Below are 19,822 nucleotides of genomic sequence, written 5' to 3'. Positions count from 1 at the left end.
TCTGGTGTGTACATTTGCTTGTTATTTGCTGTGACGCAAAAAGTGTTTTTTTTTATTTACGCGTACATCATTCAATTTGTATCTTTTTTGTTGTTTTTCTAATTCAGCATTTTTTAATCACCTTTTTTTTCTATCACATTACTGTAAAAGAAGATGTCCATCCATTACTGCCCATACTTTATTTTCATTTTCAATAGGAATTATTAAAATGACACTTGAAACACAGGAAGTGAAAAAAAATAAACATGAAATTAAATGAATAACTCTCGCTACTACTTTTCCGACATGAATTGTGCAATGTGATGTAACATAAATAGTAATGACATACACACATATTTTGAACAAGTTTACTGTTACTGCAAAAAAAAAAAAAAGAGACAAGTGATCAAAGAACGGAAAAAGAAGAGGCAGAGTACGTCACGAGCATGATACATAGTGATAATACAGTTCTTACATTTTCACCTGGCTATTGTAAAACTAATTGTCATGCTACCTAAAGCCATCTGCCACCCCACATTGATGGGAGTCTAGCAATGATATTTATCATGACCAACGTGAATACTGATGCTTCACCACAGCTGCTTGAGATAACAGAAAATGTCCGAATTAAGAGTCACGTATCTGCTGCAACCTCAATTGCACTTCTGTAGCGTTTTTATCAGCATGTTGATGTCGACGGAGCCTCCTTGTCGTCGTCAGGGGGGCAGGCGATAAAATCAGCCAACATGGAGGCCATGGCATCATCAGCCATCTAACAAAACATGTTTGTTATGCAACATCACAAGCACAAACATTAAAAGCAACATCTAGTTGGTCACGTATTACTTACTAAACTTAAGGCAATGCTTTACCTTTTTCTTTTCTGGGCTTGGTACCACCTCTTCCTCCACTTGTGCATCATCTCGCTTCCTCTTCACTCCTTTACCCTCTTCACACTCTCCAACGTCTCCTTCCATCCCAGAATATTCAGTCTCGTCTTTGCCGTTTTTCTCCAGATTGCGCTTCTCTGGCTCCTGTGAGTTTGGTCCAGACAAGGTCGCAGGTTCTGTGGCAAGCAATCCGCCTTTGGGTGGGCCTGCCAGCAGTTCATTTTGGAGCACGGGCGGCAGGTCATCATTCTCGCTCAATTCCTGAGCGGGTCCAGCTGGTGTTTCCTTGCAGATTAAAGATTTTAGGGAAATAGAAGTAGAAATCCATATTGTTAATAATTACAATGCTGTGAAAGTGTGAGGACAACCCACCTGCGGTTCTTCTGGGGGTGGCGGGGCCACTTCCACCTCAATGGCTCCTTGATCCTCCAAGCTTGGCGCATCCCTAAACGCCACTTCAGCCAAAGCCTGCACACCCACCTCTTCTTCTTCTTCTTCCTTCTTTTTCTCCTCCTCCTCCTCCTCCTCCCTCTCCTCCAACACTCCTCCGGTCACACACAGGATTTGAGGCATGGAGGGGTCATCCATTCGCTCCTGCTCATCATCATCCTCCTCCTCCTCCTCCTCTCCTCTGGCCCCTTCCAGGACTCCGATGCTCTCAACCTCCTGCACCTTCATCTTGTCCTCTCCAAAGTTGGATCTGCTGGGCTGCACTTCCTGTATGCCTCCCCCAGTTCCTTCGTCTGGTTTTTCCTCCTCTGGCATGCCGCCAACATTTAATTGCTCGTCGACTCCCTCCAAAGGAGGCATTCTTCCATCTTCCTCTTCCTCCTCATCCTCCTCCTCCTCCTCTTCTTCTTCTTCTACCTCCTCCTCCTCCTCTAGGTCCTCCCCTTCTTCGTCAAATTCATCAAACTCCTCCCCTTCCTCAAAAAATTCCCCCTCCTCAGGAAAATCGCTCACGTCTTCCTCATCGTCCTCCTCATCTTCCTCAAGGTCTTCATCATCCTCCATGTCCTCCTCATCGTCAGTGCTGTTAATGTTGATGACGGCCGAGTCCTCCTTGCTGGGAGGCGGACCTTGCTGCTGCTGGAGGAGTCTTCCCTGTGGGCCCAGCATGTGCAAAGGGAGGGGCATGGATGTGGGTGGAGGAGCAGAAGGCTGCATCAGCATCTGCTGGAGCTGAGGTCTTCCTGCCAATGATTCGCCCGTGACGCCTGTAGGGGCCGTGCTGGAATTCAGGGGTGCAGCGAGAGAAACCGCTGAGGACCCTTGAGGAGGGAATGAGTTGACTGGGGCAGTGGAGGTAGTGAGGAGAGGGGAAGACGTTGCCAGGGAGACACTGTCCATTGGGGTGGTCGCTTGTGCGGTGGGAGCCATGGTGACAGACTCAGTCCCCGGTAGGGCGATAGCGGGCCCCCCTCTAGGTGTCGCAGGAGCCAGGTTGTGAGAGTTAGTCACAGCCGAGTGGTTCTGCTGCGCCTCCATGTTGAGCATCCCTGGAGGAACGATGACCACACTGTCGTCCGAGTCGCTGGCCAGAGAGATCTCCACGTCTTCAGCCTCCTCTTTGTCGTAGCGCACAAATACGGGTCTTTGCCCCTCCGGGGGGCACAGGGCAGAGGAGTCTGGCTGGTGATGGTGTGGAGACAGGATCATATCCTGTGTGTGACCATGGCCGGTCAGGCCCGGAAGCAGAGAGAGGTGGTTTTCCAGGGAACTCAGCAAAGAGGTGGAGCCCATTGAGAGGGAGTGACGGGCAGGGAATGGAGAGGAGGAGTTAGGGCCTCCAAGGAGGGTTGGCAAAGGGAGGCCTGGGGTCACACCCTGGGGAGACGGGAGGACTGAAGGAGAGGGGGTTGGCTTAAGGGTGATAGGTGGTAAGGGAATGGCGATAGAGGGAGTGCGAGGGTGGAGGAGGGGGTTACAGATGGTCAGCGCCTCAGTACAGAATGCAGACACCTGAAAGTAGAGTATGTGACAGTTAAGTGAAAGTAAAAATGCAACTGCATGCAAGCAAAACAACATTCACCTTGAGGATACGGTCGTTACGTCCTTTGCTGAGAATGGACACGGCACAGGTCAGGGGAGGGGGCCAAGTGGGCGACGGCACCAGGACCAGAGCTAACAGCAACCTGTGAGGCCACACCAAGTATTCAAGTATCGTATAAACAAGTGTACAAACGAGAGGGAAAAATGCGCTACCTGTATAGTTCCCGTCGTGTGAGGGCGCCGCCGTACTGACCACTTATTCCCCCTGCTGTCTCAGAAGCTGTGCTGCAGCTGGACTGCAGCTGCTGCTGCAAGCGCACGCACAGCGGAAGCACCACATTGTGGAGACGCTACGAAACAATGATGGGTGATGACAGGCGAAAAAACAGGCGAAAAACAGTCTGAATGTTATTGCTGGGATGCACAACTTTCGATTTTTTAGGGTCAACTCGTCGCTGATGATAGTCAAGTCGACGTCGACTCGTCGCTGATGGTTTCATTCATATTCTTTGTCCACCATGAATAAAACATAAGGTGGGAATGTTTTACAGCAATGTGTATTCACAAATGACATTGAGGCATGCACAAGAATAACACATAACAGAAGGAATATCTACAACAAGCCTTAAATCAGCGAAGACTAATTAATTGAATTTACATAGCGCATTTTTTCTAGTGAATCAAAGCGCGTGACACTGACAACCCAAAATTCAATGTATTGGAAATATTTTCCGTGAAAGGCAGGGGTGGCTACTTATCCCAAACACCAGTACAAAAATAAAATACTGTGTAGGTCTACTGTCAAAATCCCGTTATCAGCCAGAGGGACAAAAGTCATTGTCCCTCTTTAGGGTCGACTAGTGACACCAGTCTGTGCAACCCTTATTGCATGTGACGTCACGTCCGTTTGTAGGGCAAACAAGCTAGTTATGAGTAAAAAAAAGCAAAAATGCCAATACATTTAAATAGGGATTTTGTAATAAGTTATTAAAAAAGTACCTAAGATAAGCTATCCTAAAGGCGAAAAAACAAAAGCATTACTGGTTGCTGTCTTTGAGTGGACCGAAGGATTAATGCTCTCAAATTTGCAGTGACGATTTTGTCAAAGGTTTGTATAAACTCGAAAATACTGTATCAATCTATTTACTACATTCATTTGTTTTATTCTCCATATACCTAAATATTTGCAATTTTCTTTTGAAAACTGACATGCAAAGGAAGTGTTCTTAATCCCAAAAGCATATATCGTATCAAGAAAACCTTGCTAAATACCCTCCACATGCATTATTTATTCTTCAGAAATAACTTTTTCTTAAGTCCAGTGACTTTTTTTTATATAAGGTAAGATACAGTATGTTATTGTGATGCGACTGGATATGCTGCCTACAAGAGAATGATTAAGTTTAATATAGTCACATTTTGTCTTTCGTGTCCTTCTTTGGATCGATCGGCAGGTTCTATTGATCCTTTTCAGGATATTATGCTGTTCCAGGAGCTCATCCAGAAGTAATGAGTATCATTATCAAGTGCAAATAGTGGACACCAATAACAGTGTGCAATAATCAGTCAAAAAGGCAGCTAGAATGAAAACACTGGAGGTTCCATGCATTGCCTTGGACAGCTATATTGAGGGCGTGGGTGAATGTTGACAGGTGCTGGGGGCAGGAATAAAGGCAGAGAGGGGTCATCGATAGTGTGTATGCGTATTTGGTGAGAAGTGTTGCTTCTGCGAGGGTTTTCCAGTGCCTTAAAGTACTGTGGCGCTATAATTTATAATGAGGTCTGCATGTTGCTAGACAAAGTTGTCTCCTTTCCACAAAGTCAAGTCACCTTGAGTTTGTTATCGACTCGAAAAGCCACCTGAAGAGGACAGAGCGTCCCTCCAAAAAAATTGTCTCGTATCCCTATTGAGAAAAAGTTATTCCGCAATATGTCGTTATCAGTTTATTGCCAGTTCTTAGTACGGACAAAAAAAAACTAAAAATGTTAAAAATATGAGGATCATACAACCTGCACAAAACTCCCAGATACAGACTGCCGCCTTACCGATGCCATTTTCCACTCACATTCAGTGTTTTTTCTAATGATCTACAGCATGTATATTCAGCTCTAAACCTTAATTAACTGTGACATCTTCGCAGCCAGTTGTAATGGACTGGTGGCCACATTAAACGTTCGCTCACAAAATGAAAACTGGACCGCCTCCTCGTAATGTGGTTGCAACCCAGCAATATGAATAAAATGGTATATTCAGCAGTCACACAAGAAAAACATGGTTTTTTGGACATGCTGATCTTGAAGCAATTAAAAAGTCTTTACCTTGTGCACATCGGCCTTAAGAAGTGTTCCATTAGTCAGTATGATTTGTCTTAACGCTTGGAAGAAGAAAACAAGTATGATCAGATCATTTAAAAAGAAGAATCATAACAACACTTCTGAGCCAGGGCCTCACCCCTTAGAGCGGAAAGGCAAGTGTCCTGATTGGCTAAAGAGTCGCCTTTCCTCTGAAGGGAAGGTCCGACAGCATCCGCCATTACTAGTGGTTTGGTCCTGCGAGGCCCCGGTTTGCCTCCAGGAACCACTTCAGCCGACAGACCCGCACGGAGCTGAAGGAACAGGCCGACATGTCCAGGTATTAGCATGGAACATCGAATGCTTGCATGTGTTGCCAACACGTCCAAGAGGTATTGATAGAAATGCATGAAAGAGATGCTCACCTTGATAGAGTCTGCCCCTGGGGTGATGTCACCCAAAAGGTGGCTAAACAGCAGCTCTGAGTGGCTAGGACTCCCCTGGAGGATGCTGGCAGAGGCTCCGGCCACCTGTACCCAAACTTCTAAGGTTCTATACACGGACATTCGCACTGAGCTGTGGGAGGACAGAAGCTGCCGCGTTACCACGAGCAAACTCGTTGATATGTATTGATATTCATCTTTCTTCTGTATGAGATACCTATAGGCTCTCTGCTGCCCAGGGTTGGCTTCAGGTGGAGGCATCCATGCACTCAGTGTTTGGGAGAAGAGTCTCTGGAGGACAGCGGCATACTGAACCATGCTGCTGCGCACACTGCAATACACAAACCAACAAATAAATATCTCATAAATATCTCATATCTACAAACCCCGTTTCCATATGAGTTGGGAAATTGTGTTAGATGTAAATATAAACGGAATACAATGATTTGCAAATCATTTACAACCCATATTCAGTTGATTATGCTACAAAGACAACGTATTTGATGTTCAAACTGATAAACATTTTTTTTTTTTTGCAAATAATCATTAATTTTAGAATTTGATGCCAGCAACACGTGACAAAGAAGTTGGGAAAGGTGGCAATAAATACTGATAAAGTTGAGGAATGCTCATCAAACACTTATTTGGAACATCCTACGGGTTGCAGGCTAATTGGGAACAGGTGGGAGCCACTGTGGGTATAGAAACAGCTTCCCAAAAAATGCTCAGTCTTTCACAAGACAGGATGGGGTGAGGTACACCCCTTTGTGATGGCGGCGCCCGGACGGGCTGCGACACTGCGACACTGCGGTGCTCTTGCTAAAGATGGAACATTTGGCGGAAATGCCGGACAGTTCTGCAGACTTCATGGCTGGCTCGCATCGTGGTCACTCCGTGATCACGTACGACCGCCAGACACTTCTGGATATGGACATATCGGGCCGTTTTGGACTGATAGACGCGGGCGTGCTAAACATGCTAACTAGCATGGGGATACGTCGGCGGCTACATCCAGCGGCCTGTGAAGCAGCGGAGTCTAGTAGCAGCGGGGGCCGTCTACGGAGCAGACGCCAGCGGTGTGATCGGAAACGCGGATGTCGAGCGGGGCTAAAAACAAAGCAGAAGGCTAATCCCCACAGAACACCACTTCCCTCCACCCTGAAGACGGATTTAGATGGAAAATGCGAGACTACTGGTCTGGGTAAGGAGTCTGTTAAATTAGAACAAGTTTTTTCTGCTTTGAGTGTTTCAGAGTTGGACATGTGTTTTACTGAGGTGGCTAACTATGATGCGTGCAGTTTATCAAAGCAACAAACAAACAATCGGAAAATCCCCGTTACTGAGGTGGCTAACTATGATACGTGCAGTTTATCAAAGCAACAAACAAACAATCCGAAAATCCCCGTTACTGAGGTGGCTAACCATGATGCGTGCAGTTTATCAAAGCAACAATCAAACAATTGGAACATTCCCGTCGTATCAATTCCTAGATATGGTCGTAATTATACTGAATGCACTGGGCATAATAAACACAACATTATTAATATTGCTACTACGGATAATTTGATCAAAAATTCCCTAAAACAGCCCACTACCTATAATGTAGGTTTTTTAAACATAAGATCATTGTCTCCCAAAACGTTGTTAGTTAATGATATCATCAGAGACAACAATCTTAACGTCATCGGTCTCAGCGAAACCTGGCTTAAACCAAACGACTTTTTTGCGCTAAATGAGGCATGTCCTCCTAACTTTACACATGCGCATATATCCCGTCCGCTCAAAAGGAGTGGGGGGGTCGCACTAATATACAACGAAAACTTTAACCTTAGTCCTAACATAAATAATAAATATAAATCGTTTGAGGTGCTTACTATGAGGTCTGTCACACTGCTGCCTCTACACCTGGCTGTTATCTACCGCCCCCCAGGGCCCTGTTCGGACTTTATCAATGAATTCTCAGAGTTCGTTGCTGATCTAGTGACACACGCCGATAATATAATCATAATGGGGGACTTTAATATCCACATGAATACCCCATCGGACCCACCGTGCGTAGCACTCCAGACTGTAATTGATAGCTGTGGTCTCACACAAATAATAAATGAACCCACGCATCGCAACGGTAATACGATAGACCTAGTGCTTGTAAGGGGCATCACCGCTTCCAAAGTTACGATACTCCCGTATACTAAAGTATTGTCCGATCATTACCTTATAAAATTCGAGGTTCAGACGCATGTTCGTCAAACTAATAATAATAATAACTGCCATAGCAGCCGCAACATTAATACGGCCACAACGACAACTCTTGCTGACCTACTGCCCTCGGTAATGGCACCATTCCCAAAGTATGTGGGCTCTATTGATAACCTCACTAACAACTTTAACGACGCCCTGCGCGAAACCATTGATAACATAGCACCGCTAAAGTTAAAAAAGGCTCCAAAAAAGCGCACCCCGTGGTTTACAGAAGAAACTAGAGCTCAGAAATTATTATGCAGAAAGCTGGAACGCAAATGGCGCACGACTAAACTTGAGGTGCACCATCAAGCATTTAGTGATGGTTTAATAACTTATAAACGCATGCTTACCTTAGCTAAAGCTAATTATTACTCAAATCTCATCCACCGTAATAAAAACGATCCTAAATTTTTGTTTAGTACGGTAGCATCGCTAACCCAACAAGGGACTCCTTCCAGTAGCTCCACCCACTCAGCTGATGACTTTATGCAATTCTTTAGTAAGAAAATTGAAGTCATTAGAAAGGAGATTAAAGACAATGCGTCCCAGCTACAACGGGGTTCTATTAACACTGACACGATTGTATATACGGCGGATACTGCCCTCCAAAATAGTTTCTCTCGTTTTGAGGAAATAACATTAGAGGAATTGTTACAACGTGTAAATGGAATAAAACAAACAACATGTTTACTTGACCCTCTTCCTGGGAAACTGATCAAGGAGCTCTTTGTATTATTAGGTCCATCAGTGCTAAATATTATAAACTTATCACTTTCCTCGGGCACTGTTCCCCTAGCATTCAAAAAAGCGGTTATTCATCCTCTTCTTAAAAGACCTAACCTCGATCCTGACCTCATGGTAAACTACCGACCGGTGTCTCACCTTCCCTTTATTTCAAAAATCCTCGAAAAAATTGTTGCGGAGCAGTTAAATGAACACTTAGCGTCTAACAATCTATGTGAAACCTTTCAATCCGGTTTCAGGGCAAATCACTCGACGGAGACAGCCCTCGCAAAAATGACTAATGATCTATTGCTAACGATGGATTCTGATGCGTCATCTATGTTGCTGCTCCTCGATCTTAGCGCTGCTTTCGATACCGTCGATCATAATATTTTATTAGAACGTATCAAAACACGAATCGGTATGTCAGACTTAGCCCTGTCTTGGTTTAACTCTTATCTTACTGATAGGATGCAGTGTGTCTCCCATAACAATGTGACCTCGGACTACGTTAAGGTAACGTGTGGAGTTCCCCAGGGTTCGGTCCTTGGCCCAGCACTCTTCAGCATCTACATGCTGCCGCTAGGTGACATCATACGCAAATACGGTGTTAGCTTTCACTGTTATGCTGATGACACCCAACTCTACATGCCCCTAAAGCTGACCAACACGCCGGATTGTAGTCAGCTGGAGGCGTGTCTTAATGAAATTAAACAATGGATGTCCGCTAACTTTTTGCAACTCAACGCCAAAAAAACGGAAATGCTGATTATCGGTCCTGCTAGACACCGAACTCTATTTAATAATACAACTCTAACATTTGACAACCAAACAATTAAACAAGGCGACACGGTAAAGAATCTGGGTATTATCTTCGACCCAACTCTCTCCTTTGAGGCACACATTAAAAGCGTTACTAAAACGGCCTTCTTTCATCTCCGTAATATCGCTAAAATTCGCTCCATTCTGTCCACTAAAGACGCTGAGATCATTATCCATGCGTTTGTTACGTCTCGCCTCGACTACTGTAACGTATTATTTTCGGGTCTCCCCATGTCTAGCATTAAAAGATTACAGTTGGTACAAAATGCGGCTGCTAGACTTTTGACAAGAACAAGAAAGTTTGATCACATTACGCCTGTACTGGCTCACCTGCACTGGCTTCCTGTGCACTTAAGATGTGACTTTAAGGTTTTACTACTTACGTATAAAATACTACACGGTCTAGCTCCATCCTATCTTGCCGATTGTATTGTACCATATGTCCCGGCAAGAAATCTGCGTTCAAAGGACTCCGGCTTGTTAGTGATTCCCAAAGCCCAAAAAAAGTCTGCGGGCTATAGAGCGTTTTCCGTTCGGGCTCCAGTACTCTGGAATGCCCTCCCGGTAACAGTTCGAGATACCACCTCAGTAGAAGCATTTAAGTCTCACCTTAAAACTCATTTGTATACTGTAGCCTTTAAATAGACTCCCTTTTTAGACCAGTTGATCTGCTGTTTCTTTTCTTTTTCTTCTATGTCCCACTCTCCCCTGTGGAGGGGGTCCGGTCCGATCCGGTGGCCATGTACTGCTTGCCTGTGTATCGGCTGGGGACATCTCTGCGCTGCTGATCCGCCTCCGCTTGGGATGGTGTCCTGGTGGCTCCGCTGTGAACGGGACTCTCTCTGCTGAGTTGGACCCGCTTTGGACTGGACTCTTGCGACTGTGTTGGATCCATTGTGGATTGAACTTTCACAGTATCATGTTAGACCCGCTCGACATCCATTGCTTTCCTCCTCTCTAAGGTTCTCATAGTCATTATTGTCACCGACGTCCCACTAGGTCATTATTGTCACCGATGTCCCACTGGGTGTGAGTTTTCCTTGCCCTTATGTGGGCCTACCGAGGATGTCGTGGTGGTTTGTGCAGCCCTTTGAGACACTAGTGATTTAGGGCTATATAAGTAAACATTGATTGATTGATTGATTTGTCCACAACTGCGTGAACAAAGAGACAAACAGTTTAAGAACAACATTTCTCAAAGTGTAATTGCAAGAAATTTAGGGATTTCAACATCTACAGTCCATAATATCATCAAAAGGTTCAGAGAATCTGGAGAAATCACTCCACTTAAGCGGCATGGCCTGAAACCAACATTGAATGACCGTGACTTTCGACCCCTCAGACGGCACTGTATCAAAAACCGACATCAATCTCTAAAGGATATCACCAAATGGGCTCCGGAACACTTCAGAAAACCACTGTCACTAAATACAGTTCGTCGCTACATCTGTAAGTGCAAGTTAAAGCTTTACTATGCAAACCGAAAGCTATTTATCAACAATATCCAGAAACGCCGCTGGCTTCTCTGGGCCCGAGATCATCTAAGATGGACTGATGCAAAGTGGAAAAGTGTTCTGTGGTCTGACGAGTCCACATTTCAAATTGTTAAAGGAAATATTCGACATCGTGTCATCCGGACCAAAGGGGAAGCGAACCATCCAGACTGTTATCGACGCAAAGTTCAAAAGCCAGCATCTGTGATGGTATGGGGGTGCATTAGTGCCCAAGGTATGGGTAACTTACACATCTGTGAAGGCACCATTAAGGCTGAACGGTACATACAGGTTCTGGAAAAACATATACGCAGTCTTTTTCATGGACGCCCCTGCTTATTTCAGCAAGACAATGAAAAGCCACATTCAGCACGTTACAACAGCGTGGCTTTGTAAAAAAAAAAAAAAAAAAAAAAAGAGTGCGGGTACTTTCCTGGCCCGCCTGCAGTACAGACCTGTCTCCCATCAAAAATGTGTGGCGCATTATGAAGCGTAAAATACGACAGCGGAGACCCCGGACTGTTGAACGACTTAAGCTCTTCATAAAACAAGAATGGGAAAGAATTCCACTTTCAAAGCTTCAACAATTAGTTTCCTCAGTTCCCAAACGTTTATTGAGTGTTGTTAAAAGAAAAGGTGATGTAACACAGTGGTCAACATGCCCTTTCCAAAATACTTTGGCATGTGTTGCAGCCATGAAATTATAAGTTAATTATTATTTGCAAAAAAATAATAATGTTTATGAGTTTGAACATCAAATATCTTGTCTTTGTAGTGCATTCAATTGAATATGGGTTATAAAGGATTTGCAAATCATTGTATTTCGTGTGGTGGTCGGGCCTGTCCCCATGGGGCCCGGCCGGGCACAGCCCGAAGAGGCAACGTGGGTCATCCCTCCAATGGGCTCACCACTCATAGGAGGGGCCATAGAGGTCGGGTGCATTGTGAGCTGGGCAGCAGCCGAAGGCAGGGCACTTGGCGGTCTGATCCTCGGCTACAGAAGCTAGCTCTTGGGACGTGGAACATCACCTCACTGGGGGGGAAGGAACCTGAGCTAGTGCGCGAGGTAGAGAAGTTCCGGCTGGATATAGTCGGACTCACCTCGACGCACAGCAAGGGCTCTGGAACCAGTTCTCTCGAGAGGGACTGGACCCTCTTCCACTCTGGCGTTGCCGGCAGTGAGAGGCGACGGGCTGGGGTGGCAATTCTCGTTGCCCCCCGGCTCAAAGCCTGCACGTTTGAGTTCAACCCAGTGGACGAGAGGGTAGCTTCCCTTCGCCTTCGGGTGGGGGGACGGGTCCTGACTGTTGTTTGTGCTTACGCACCAAACAGCAGTTCAGAATACCCACCCTTTTTGGGTACACTCGAGGGAGTACTGGAAAGTGCTCCTCCGGGTGATTCCCTTGTCCTACTGGGAGACTTCAACGCTCATGTTGGCAACGACAGTGAAACCTGGAGAGGCGTGATTGGGAAGAATGGTCGCCCGGATCTAAACCCGAGTGGTGTTTTGTTATTGGACTTTTGTGCTCGTCACGGTTTGTCCATAACAAACACCATGTTCAAACATAAGGGTGTCCATATGTGCACTTGGCACCAGGACACCCTAGGCCGCAGTTCCATGATCGACTTTGTAGTTGTGTCATCGGATTTGCGGCCTTATGTTTTGGACACTCGGGTGAAGAGAGGGGCGGAGCTTTCTACCGATCACCACCTGGTGGTGAGTTGGCTGCGATGGTGGGGGAGGATGCCGGACAGACCTGGCAGGCCCAAGCGTATTGAGAGGGTCTGCTGGGAACGTCTGGCAGAGTCTCCTGTCAGAGAGAGTTTCAATTCACACCTCCGGGAGAACTTTGAACATGTCACGAGGGAGGTGCGGGACATTGAGTCCGAGTGGACCATGTTCCGAACCTCTATTGTCGAGGCGGCTGATTGGAGCTGTGGCCGCAAGGTTGTTGGTGCTTGTCGTGGCGGTAATCCCAGAACCCGTTGGTGGACACCAGCAGTGAGGGATGCCGTCAAGCTGAAGAAGGAGTCCTATCGGGTTCTTTTGGCTCATAGGACTCCGGAGGCAGTGGACGGGTACCGACGGGCCAAGTGGTGTGCAGCTTTAGCGGTCACGGAGGCAAAAACTCGGACATGGGAAGAGTTCGGGGAAGCCATGGAAAACGACTTCCGGACGGCTTCGAAGCGATTCTGGACCACCATACGGCGCCTCAGGAAGGGGAAGCAGTGCACTATCAACACCTGTATGGTGCAGATGGTGTTCTGCTGACTTCGACTGCGGATGTTGTGGATCGGTGGAGGGAATACTTCGAAGACCTCCTCTATCCCACCAACACGTCTTTCTTTGAGGAAGCGGTGCCTGGGGAATCTGTAGTGGACTCTCCTATTTCTGGGGCTGAGGTCGCTGAGGTAGTTAAAAAGCTCCTCGGCGGCAAGGCCCCGGGGGTGGATGAGATCCACCCAGAGTTCCTTAAGGCTCTGGATGCTGTGGGGCTGTCTTGGTTGACAAGACTCTGCAGCATCGCGTGGACATCGGGGGCGGTACCTCTGGATTGGCAGACCGGGGTGGTGGTCCCTCTCTTTAAGAAGGGGGACCGGAGGGTGTGTTCCAACTATCGTGGGATCACACTCCTCAGCCTTCCCGGTAAGGTTTATTCAGGTGTACTTGAGAGGAGGCTTCGCCGGATAGTCGAACCTCGGATTCAGGAGGAACAGTGTGGTTTTCGTCCTGGTCGTGGGAACTGTGGACCAGCTCTATACTCTCGGCAGGGTTCTTGAGGGTGCATGGGAGTTTGCCCAACCAGTCTACATGTGCTTTGTGGACTTGGAGAAGGCATTCGACCGTGTCCCTCGGGAAGTCCTGTGGGGAGTGCTCAGAGAGTATGGGGTATCGGACTGTCTTATTGTGGCAGTCCGCTCCCTGTATGATCAGTGTCAGAGCTTGGTCCGCATTGCTGGCAGTAAGTCGGACACGTTTCCAGTGAGGGTTGGACTCCGCCAAGGCTGTCCTTTGTCACCGATTCTGTTCATAACTTTTATGGACAGAATTTCTAGGCGCAGCCAAGGCGTTGAGGGGTTCCGGTTTGGTGGCCACGGGATTAGGTCTCTGCTTTTTGCAGATGATGTAGTCCTGATGGCTTCATCTGGCCGGGATCTTCAGCTCTCACTGGAACGGTTCGCAGCCGAGTGTGAAGCGACCGGAATGAGAATCAGCACCTCCAAGTCCGAGTCCATGGTTCTCGCCCGGAAAAGGGTGGAGTGCCATCTCCGGGTTGGGGAGGAGACTCTGCACCAAGTGGAGGAGTTCAAGTACCTAGGAGTCTTGTTCACGGGTGGGGGAAGAGTTGATCGTGAGATCGACAAGCGGATCGGTTCGGCGTCTTCAGTAATGCGGACGTTGTATCGATCCGTTGTGGTGAAGAAGGAGCTGAGCCGGAAGGCAAAGCTCTCAATTTACCGGTCGATCTACGTTCCCATCCTCACCTATGGTCATGAGCTTTGGGTCATGACCGAAAGGATAAGATCACGGGTACAAGCGGCCGAAATGAGTTTCCTCCGCCGGGTGGCGGGGCTCTCCCTTAGAGATAGGGTGAGAAGCTCTGCCATCCGGGAGGAGCTCAACGTAAAGCCGCTGCTCCTCCACATCGAGAGGAGCCGGATGAAGTGGTTCGGGCATCTGGTCAGGATGCCACCCGAACGCCTCCCTAGGGATGTGTTTAGGGCACGTCCAGCTGGTAGGAGGCCACGGGGAAGACCCAGGACACGTTGGGAAGACTCTATGTCTCCCGGCTGGCCTGGGAACGCCTCGGGATCCCCCGGGAAGAGCTAGACGAAGTGGCTGGAGATAGGGAAGTCTGGGCTTCCCTGCTTAGGCTGCTGCCCCCGCGACCCGACCTCGGATAAGCGGAAGATGATGGATGGATGGATGGAGGATGTATTTCGTTTATATTCACATATAACACAATTTCCCAACTCATATGGAACCGGGGTTTGTATGTTTTTCTGTAAATGCTAGTGGGTATTTCAACTTACACTGTGATGAGAGCAGATAAGACCTCCAGTGTGTTGGTGTGTATAACAGGCAGGAGAAGCAACCTTACGCTGCCATCCCCTGTTAAATTCTGACAAAAACAAATAGCTTTTAAATGTACTTTGTTTGTTGTTGTGTTGTTAATTTTGTGGGCACTCACAATGCTCTTGGAGCTGACAGCTAGAGCTCGGCAAACAAGGTTGAGAATGGGTCTGACGGGCAAACGCACAGCTGACGCCGGGTCCACCCTAAAAGCGACAATAAATATTAATTAATACACGTGTGTATGATTTTCTATGCTTTGAACTCTTGTTAAATTGTGCAAGTTTAGATTTAAATTACACTGGCAACTCATGTAAGAGAGCTTTAAGTGTACCGGAGAGTGTGATTGAGTGCCAGGCAGACTGCTGTGTATCTGTTCTGCAGCTGTAGAAGTAGCAGTGGATCCGACGAGCTGAGATGAGGAAAGCCCAGCTCTACTCCTGGACCTTCATATTGCATGGTTCTGTCTAGAGAACATTTACACACAAAATGAAACACGTTTTTTTGCAGTGTTGTGTGTTGCGCTCATACCAGTTTCCGAGCCCTGGTAGATATGAGTCAGCAGGGTATTGGCCGAGGCCAGCAGGCAGTGAACCTGATTGATCCATCTCTCTGCTCTGCCAGCCCCAGACACTCGATCCATGAGGCCACCCAGGCAGGGGAGGCGGCCATAACACTGGCATGCCATCTGATAAGTAAACAACATGAAGCAGATGCTGACAAGGCATCTAAATAAACAAGACGCAGACATCCTGACAAACCTCTTGTGTTTTCTTGTTGCAACTGTCCATTTTAGAGAGGAAATAGGCACCCAGTTTGTCCTGAAAGACAAATTTAACTAAAGTATTCTTCCACGATGATACTGGACAGCGATATAAACGTCATGTCAGTTACCCTGAGGGATCCACAAGCTCTGGGGTAGTAGGTCATACACGCTGTCATCCCCTCCATGGCCGCCAGCTCACACTGAAATCCCAAGAGAAGTTATCATTTAAGCGCCACAACAGACATTACACCCCCACTAAACAAAAAAAATGGCAGATAATGGAAGCACTCATTAAAATGCCATGTTTGACGGTCCAAACCACAGGTATCAAACTAAAGGCCAAGTGTCTATACCCAGCCTGCCACATCGTTTTATGTAGGCTGCAAAACCTGGAAATGTGATTCAAGAAGGTATTTTGTCATTTTTGCTAGATGGTTTTCAATTTTGCCAGAAAAAAAAAAATGTACAGCATGCAACTGCAGTTCTTCATAACTCAATATGCCAACTCAACACCTTGAACGTGACACCTACGGACATATATGTTGTATTATTACCGGTTTGCTGTTCATTTTATGAATTATCACCTATGTATCAATTAATAACAATTTAGGATGAATGAGATGTTTTCTCCAAAAAACGGCCAATGTTCAGAGTAGGGCTGGGCGATATATCGATGTACTCGATATATCGCGGGTTTGTCTCTGTGCGATATAGAAAATGACTATCGTGATATTCGAGTATACGTTCCCAAGCGGTTGCTTTTTGCTGCGAACATTACACAATAGGCTCTTCTCGCTCTTTCTTGTCTCTCCTTCTCAGAGAGCAAGCGCACCTTACAAACAGTGGGGCAAAAAAGTATTTAGTCAGCCACCGATTGTGCAAGTTCTCCCACTTAAAATGATGACAGGGGTCTGTAATTTTCATCATAGGTACACTTCAACTGTGAGAGACAGAATGTGAAAAAAAAACAGGAATTCACATTGTAGGAATTTTAAAGAATTTATTTGTAAGGTATGGTGGAAAATAAGTATTTGGTCACTCCAAACAAGAAAGATCTCTGACTCTCACAGACCTATAACAACTTCTTTAAGAAGCTCTACTGTCCTCCACTCGTTACCTGTATTAATGGCACTTGTTTGAAATAGTTATCTGTATAAAAGACACCTGTCCACAGCCTCAAACAGTCTGACTCCAAACTCCACTATGGCCAAGACCATAGGAGCTGTCGATGGACACCAGGAAAAGAATTGTAGACCTGCACCAGACTGGGAAGAGTGAATCTACAATAGGCAAGCAGCTTGGTGTGAAAAAAATCAACTGTGGGAGCAATTATCAGAAAATGGAAGACATACAAGACCACTGTTAATCTCCCTAGATCTGGGGCTCCATGCAAGATCTCATACTGTGGGGTCAAAATGATCATGAGAACGGTGAGCAAAAATCCCAGAACCACACGGGGGGACCTGGATATGACCTGCAGAGAGCTGGGACCAAAGTAACAAAGGTTACCATCAGTAACACACTACGCCGGCAGGGAATCAAATCCTGCAGTGCCAGACGTGTCCCTTTGCTTAAGTCAGTGCCTGTCCAGGCCCGTCTGAAGTTTGCCAGAGAGCACATGGGAGAATGTTATGTGGTCAGATGAAACCAAAATAGAACGTTTTGGTATAAACTCAACTCTTCGTGTTTGGAGGAAGAAGAATACCGAGTTGCATCCCAAGAATACCATACCTACTGTGAAGCATGGGGGTGGAAACATCATGCTTTGGGGCTGTTTTTCTGCTAAGGGGACAGGATGATTGATCCGTCTTAAGGAAAGAATGAATGGGGCCATGTATTGTGAGATTTTGAGCCAAAACCTCTTTCCATCAGTGAGAGTTTTGAATGGTTGACCAAATACTTATTTTCCACCATAATTTACAAATTTAATTTAAAATTCATACAATGTGAATTCCTGGATTTTTTTTTCACATTCTGTCTCTCACAGTTGAAATTTACCTATGATGAAAATTACAGACCTCTGTCATCATTTTAAGTGGGAGAACTTGCACAATCGGTGGCTGACTAAATACTTTTTTGCCCCACTGTACGTCATACTGTCACGTCATTCGTCACATACGTATACGCCCTCGCGGAGCAGTGAGGTACCAGCATGGGTAACATTAGCTGTGATACTAGCGCAGCCGTGCGAGTGGGAATAAGAGAGAAAGAAGGTGCAAATTTGGTAACAAATGAAGAATTCATTCCCAAGAAACACAGCAGGTAGTCCATCGTCTGGCCGTGATTTGGCTTCAAGTGAGAATATGTCAAAAAGACAACTTTATTTTGTCAAGTGTGGGGCACAAGCGTTGCTACAAAAAGTAGCTTTACTGCTAATATGTAGCATCATTTGAAAAGTCACCTGCTAGAGAATGAAGAGTGCTTAGTCCATATGTTACCATCTCTGTTCGGTGCCACCTGCCCACACCATCAAAGTGCTGAGGAAAACAATTCCAGTTCAACACCGTATGACCATGAATTGATTAACGTGGACCCCTACTTAAACAAGTTGAAAAACGTATTCGGGTGTTACTATTTAGTGGTCAATTGTACAGAATATGTACTGAACTGTGCAATCTACTAATAAAAGTTTAAATCAATCAAACAATGGAAAAAAATAGTAATTTTTTTAGTTGTGATTTCCTTCTCTGCATGAAAGTTTAAAATGAGCATAAAAATAATCCAGTATGAACAAGAATGTTATAATGTAGACACATATAATCATCATACTGCTGTGATTATATGTATCAAGTGATTATTCAAGGCTAAGGCGAAAATATCAAGATTGCGATATGACCTAAAAATATTGCAATATTAAAAAAAGGCCGTATCTCCCATCTCTATTTCAGAGACAAAGAGCACACATATGCAGGTTTTCCAACATATATAGATAAAAAAATGACTACATTTCAAGATATGCCGGCCTAAGAATGCTAAAATGCAATAGACGCATGGCTTCACTGTACATCCATCCATCCATTTTCTACCGCTTATTCCCTTTTTGGGGTCGCGGGGGGCACTGGCGCCTATCTCAGCTACAATCGGGCGGAAGGCGGGGTACACCCTGGACAAGTCGCCACCTCATCGCAGGGCCAACACAGATAGACCGACAACATTCACACTCACATTCACACACTGGGGCCAATTTAGTGTTACCAATCAACCTATCCCCAGGTGCATGTCTTTGGAAGTGGGAGGAAGCCATATTTATTAAAATTTGCAGCTACAATAAGGATTCCAGCAGTTCTCTTGTCACAGGGGCCACACCCACTTCTTCCTCACCTCAGGCTTGAGGGCCAGCAGTGACGTGAGGATGCCAAGGATGCAGTTGAGGCCCACCTCTCTTGCCAGCTCGGCCAGCTGGGACGAATATTGCAGCAAGTCCTTCAAAATGGTCACAGCCAGCTGGATGGTCTGCACGGGAGCCTGAGACTGGAGAAAAGCGTACATTTTAGAGTGACTAACAGCATTTAACCTGCATTGAATGAGAGAGAGATCTGACCTGGATGATCTGCTGCAAGGAGCGCAGCCATGAGAGGCAGTGTTGCTGGAATAGATCACAGGAGCTGTCCTTAACCAGCATGGAGAGCAGACAGAGGCCCTCAAATCTACTCATGTAAACACGTGATATCGTCAGGCATTGTGAGAGGCACATCAAATAATAAAATACTGTACGGGGGGCGCTCACTTGGTTTTGCTTGAGGACAGTTTGGCATGGCTAAAACCCACCAGACCCCCGACGGCACTGGCGGTCTGTCATCATAAAACAACAAGTAAGATATGACATGAAATAAAATGAATAACAAAGCCACCCAGCACAGCTAACCGGCTAGCAGGTAAATAGCCTGAGGGGCTAATGCGCGGGTCCAGGTGAGGTCATACCTGTGTGGGGAACACTCCATGCTCTCTGTAGTTTGCCAACACAGAGGGTAAATATTCTGGACGCTGCTCTTTTAGCACCGACAGCAAGCCCTCAGTTAAACGCGTAGCAGACGGGCCATGCAGCCAAGCTGATGCCGCCATCTTGCCTGTCCGCCGAACTACGCCACCAACGTGCGACGTGA

The 19,822-nt window shown here is 46.3% G+C and overlaps 1 protein-coding gene across 1 annotated transcript; it reads right to left on the bottom strand.

Moving 5' to 3' along the window:
- Positions 1–164: 164 nt before the first annotated feature.
- pelp1 (proline, glutamate and leucine rich protein 1) lies at positions 165–19,814 on the bottom strand. Its single transcript, XM_061913341.1, has 19 exons — positions 19,641–19,814; positions 19,447–19,511; positions 19,261–19,366; positions 19,041–19,190; positions 15,848–15,919; positions 15,715–15,774; positions 15,485–15,641; positions 15,288–15,420; positions 15,072–15,159; positions 14,914–15,002; positions 5,814–5,927; positions 5,579–5,729; positions 5,314–5,467; positions 5,181–5,236; positions 3,075–3,211; positions 2,902–3,004; positions 1,242–2,831; positions 852–1,154; positions 165–751 (listed from the first exon to the last, which is right to left on the bottom strand). The coding sequence occupies exons 1-19, from the start codon at positions 19,779–19,781 to the stop codon at positions 659–661; spliced, it is 3,762 nt and encodes a 1,253-aa protein (XP_061769325.1). The 5' UTR covers positions 19,782–19,814; the 3' UTR covers positions 165–658.
- Between the last annotated feature and the right edge of the window lie 8 nt (positions 19,815–19,822).

The sequence above is a fragment of the Nerophis ophidion genome, linkage group LG10, assembly GCF_033978795.1.
Source record: "Nerophis ophidion isolate RoL-2023_Sa linkage group LG10, RoL_Noph_v1.0, whole genome shotgun sequence".
In the NCBI taxonomy this organism is placed as follows: domain Eukaryota; kingdom Metazoa; phylum Chordata; class Actinopteri; order Syngnathiformes; family Syngnathidae; genus Nerophis; species Nerophis ophidion.
Note: the sequence above shows the minus strand (reverse complement) of the source record. Positions and strands in the feature narration are given on the sequence as shown.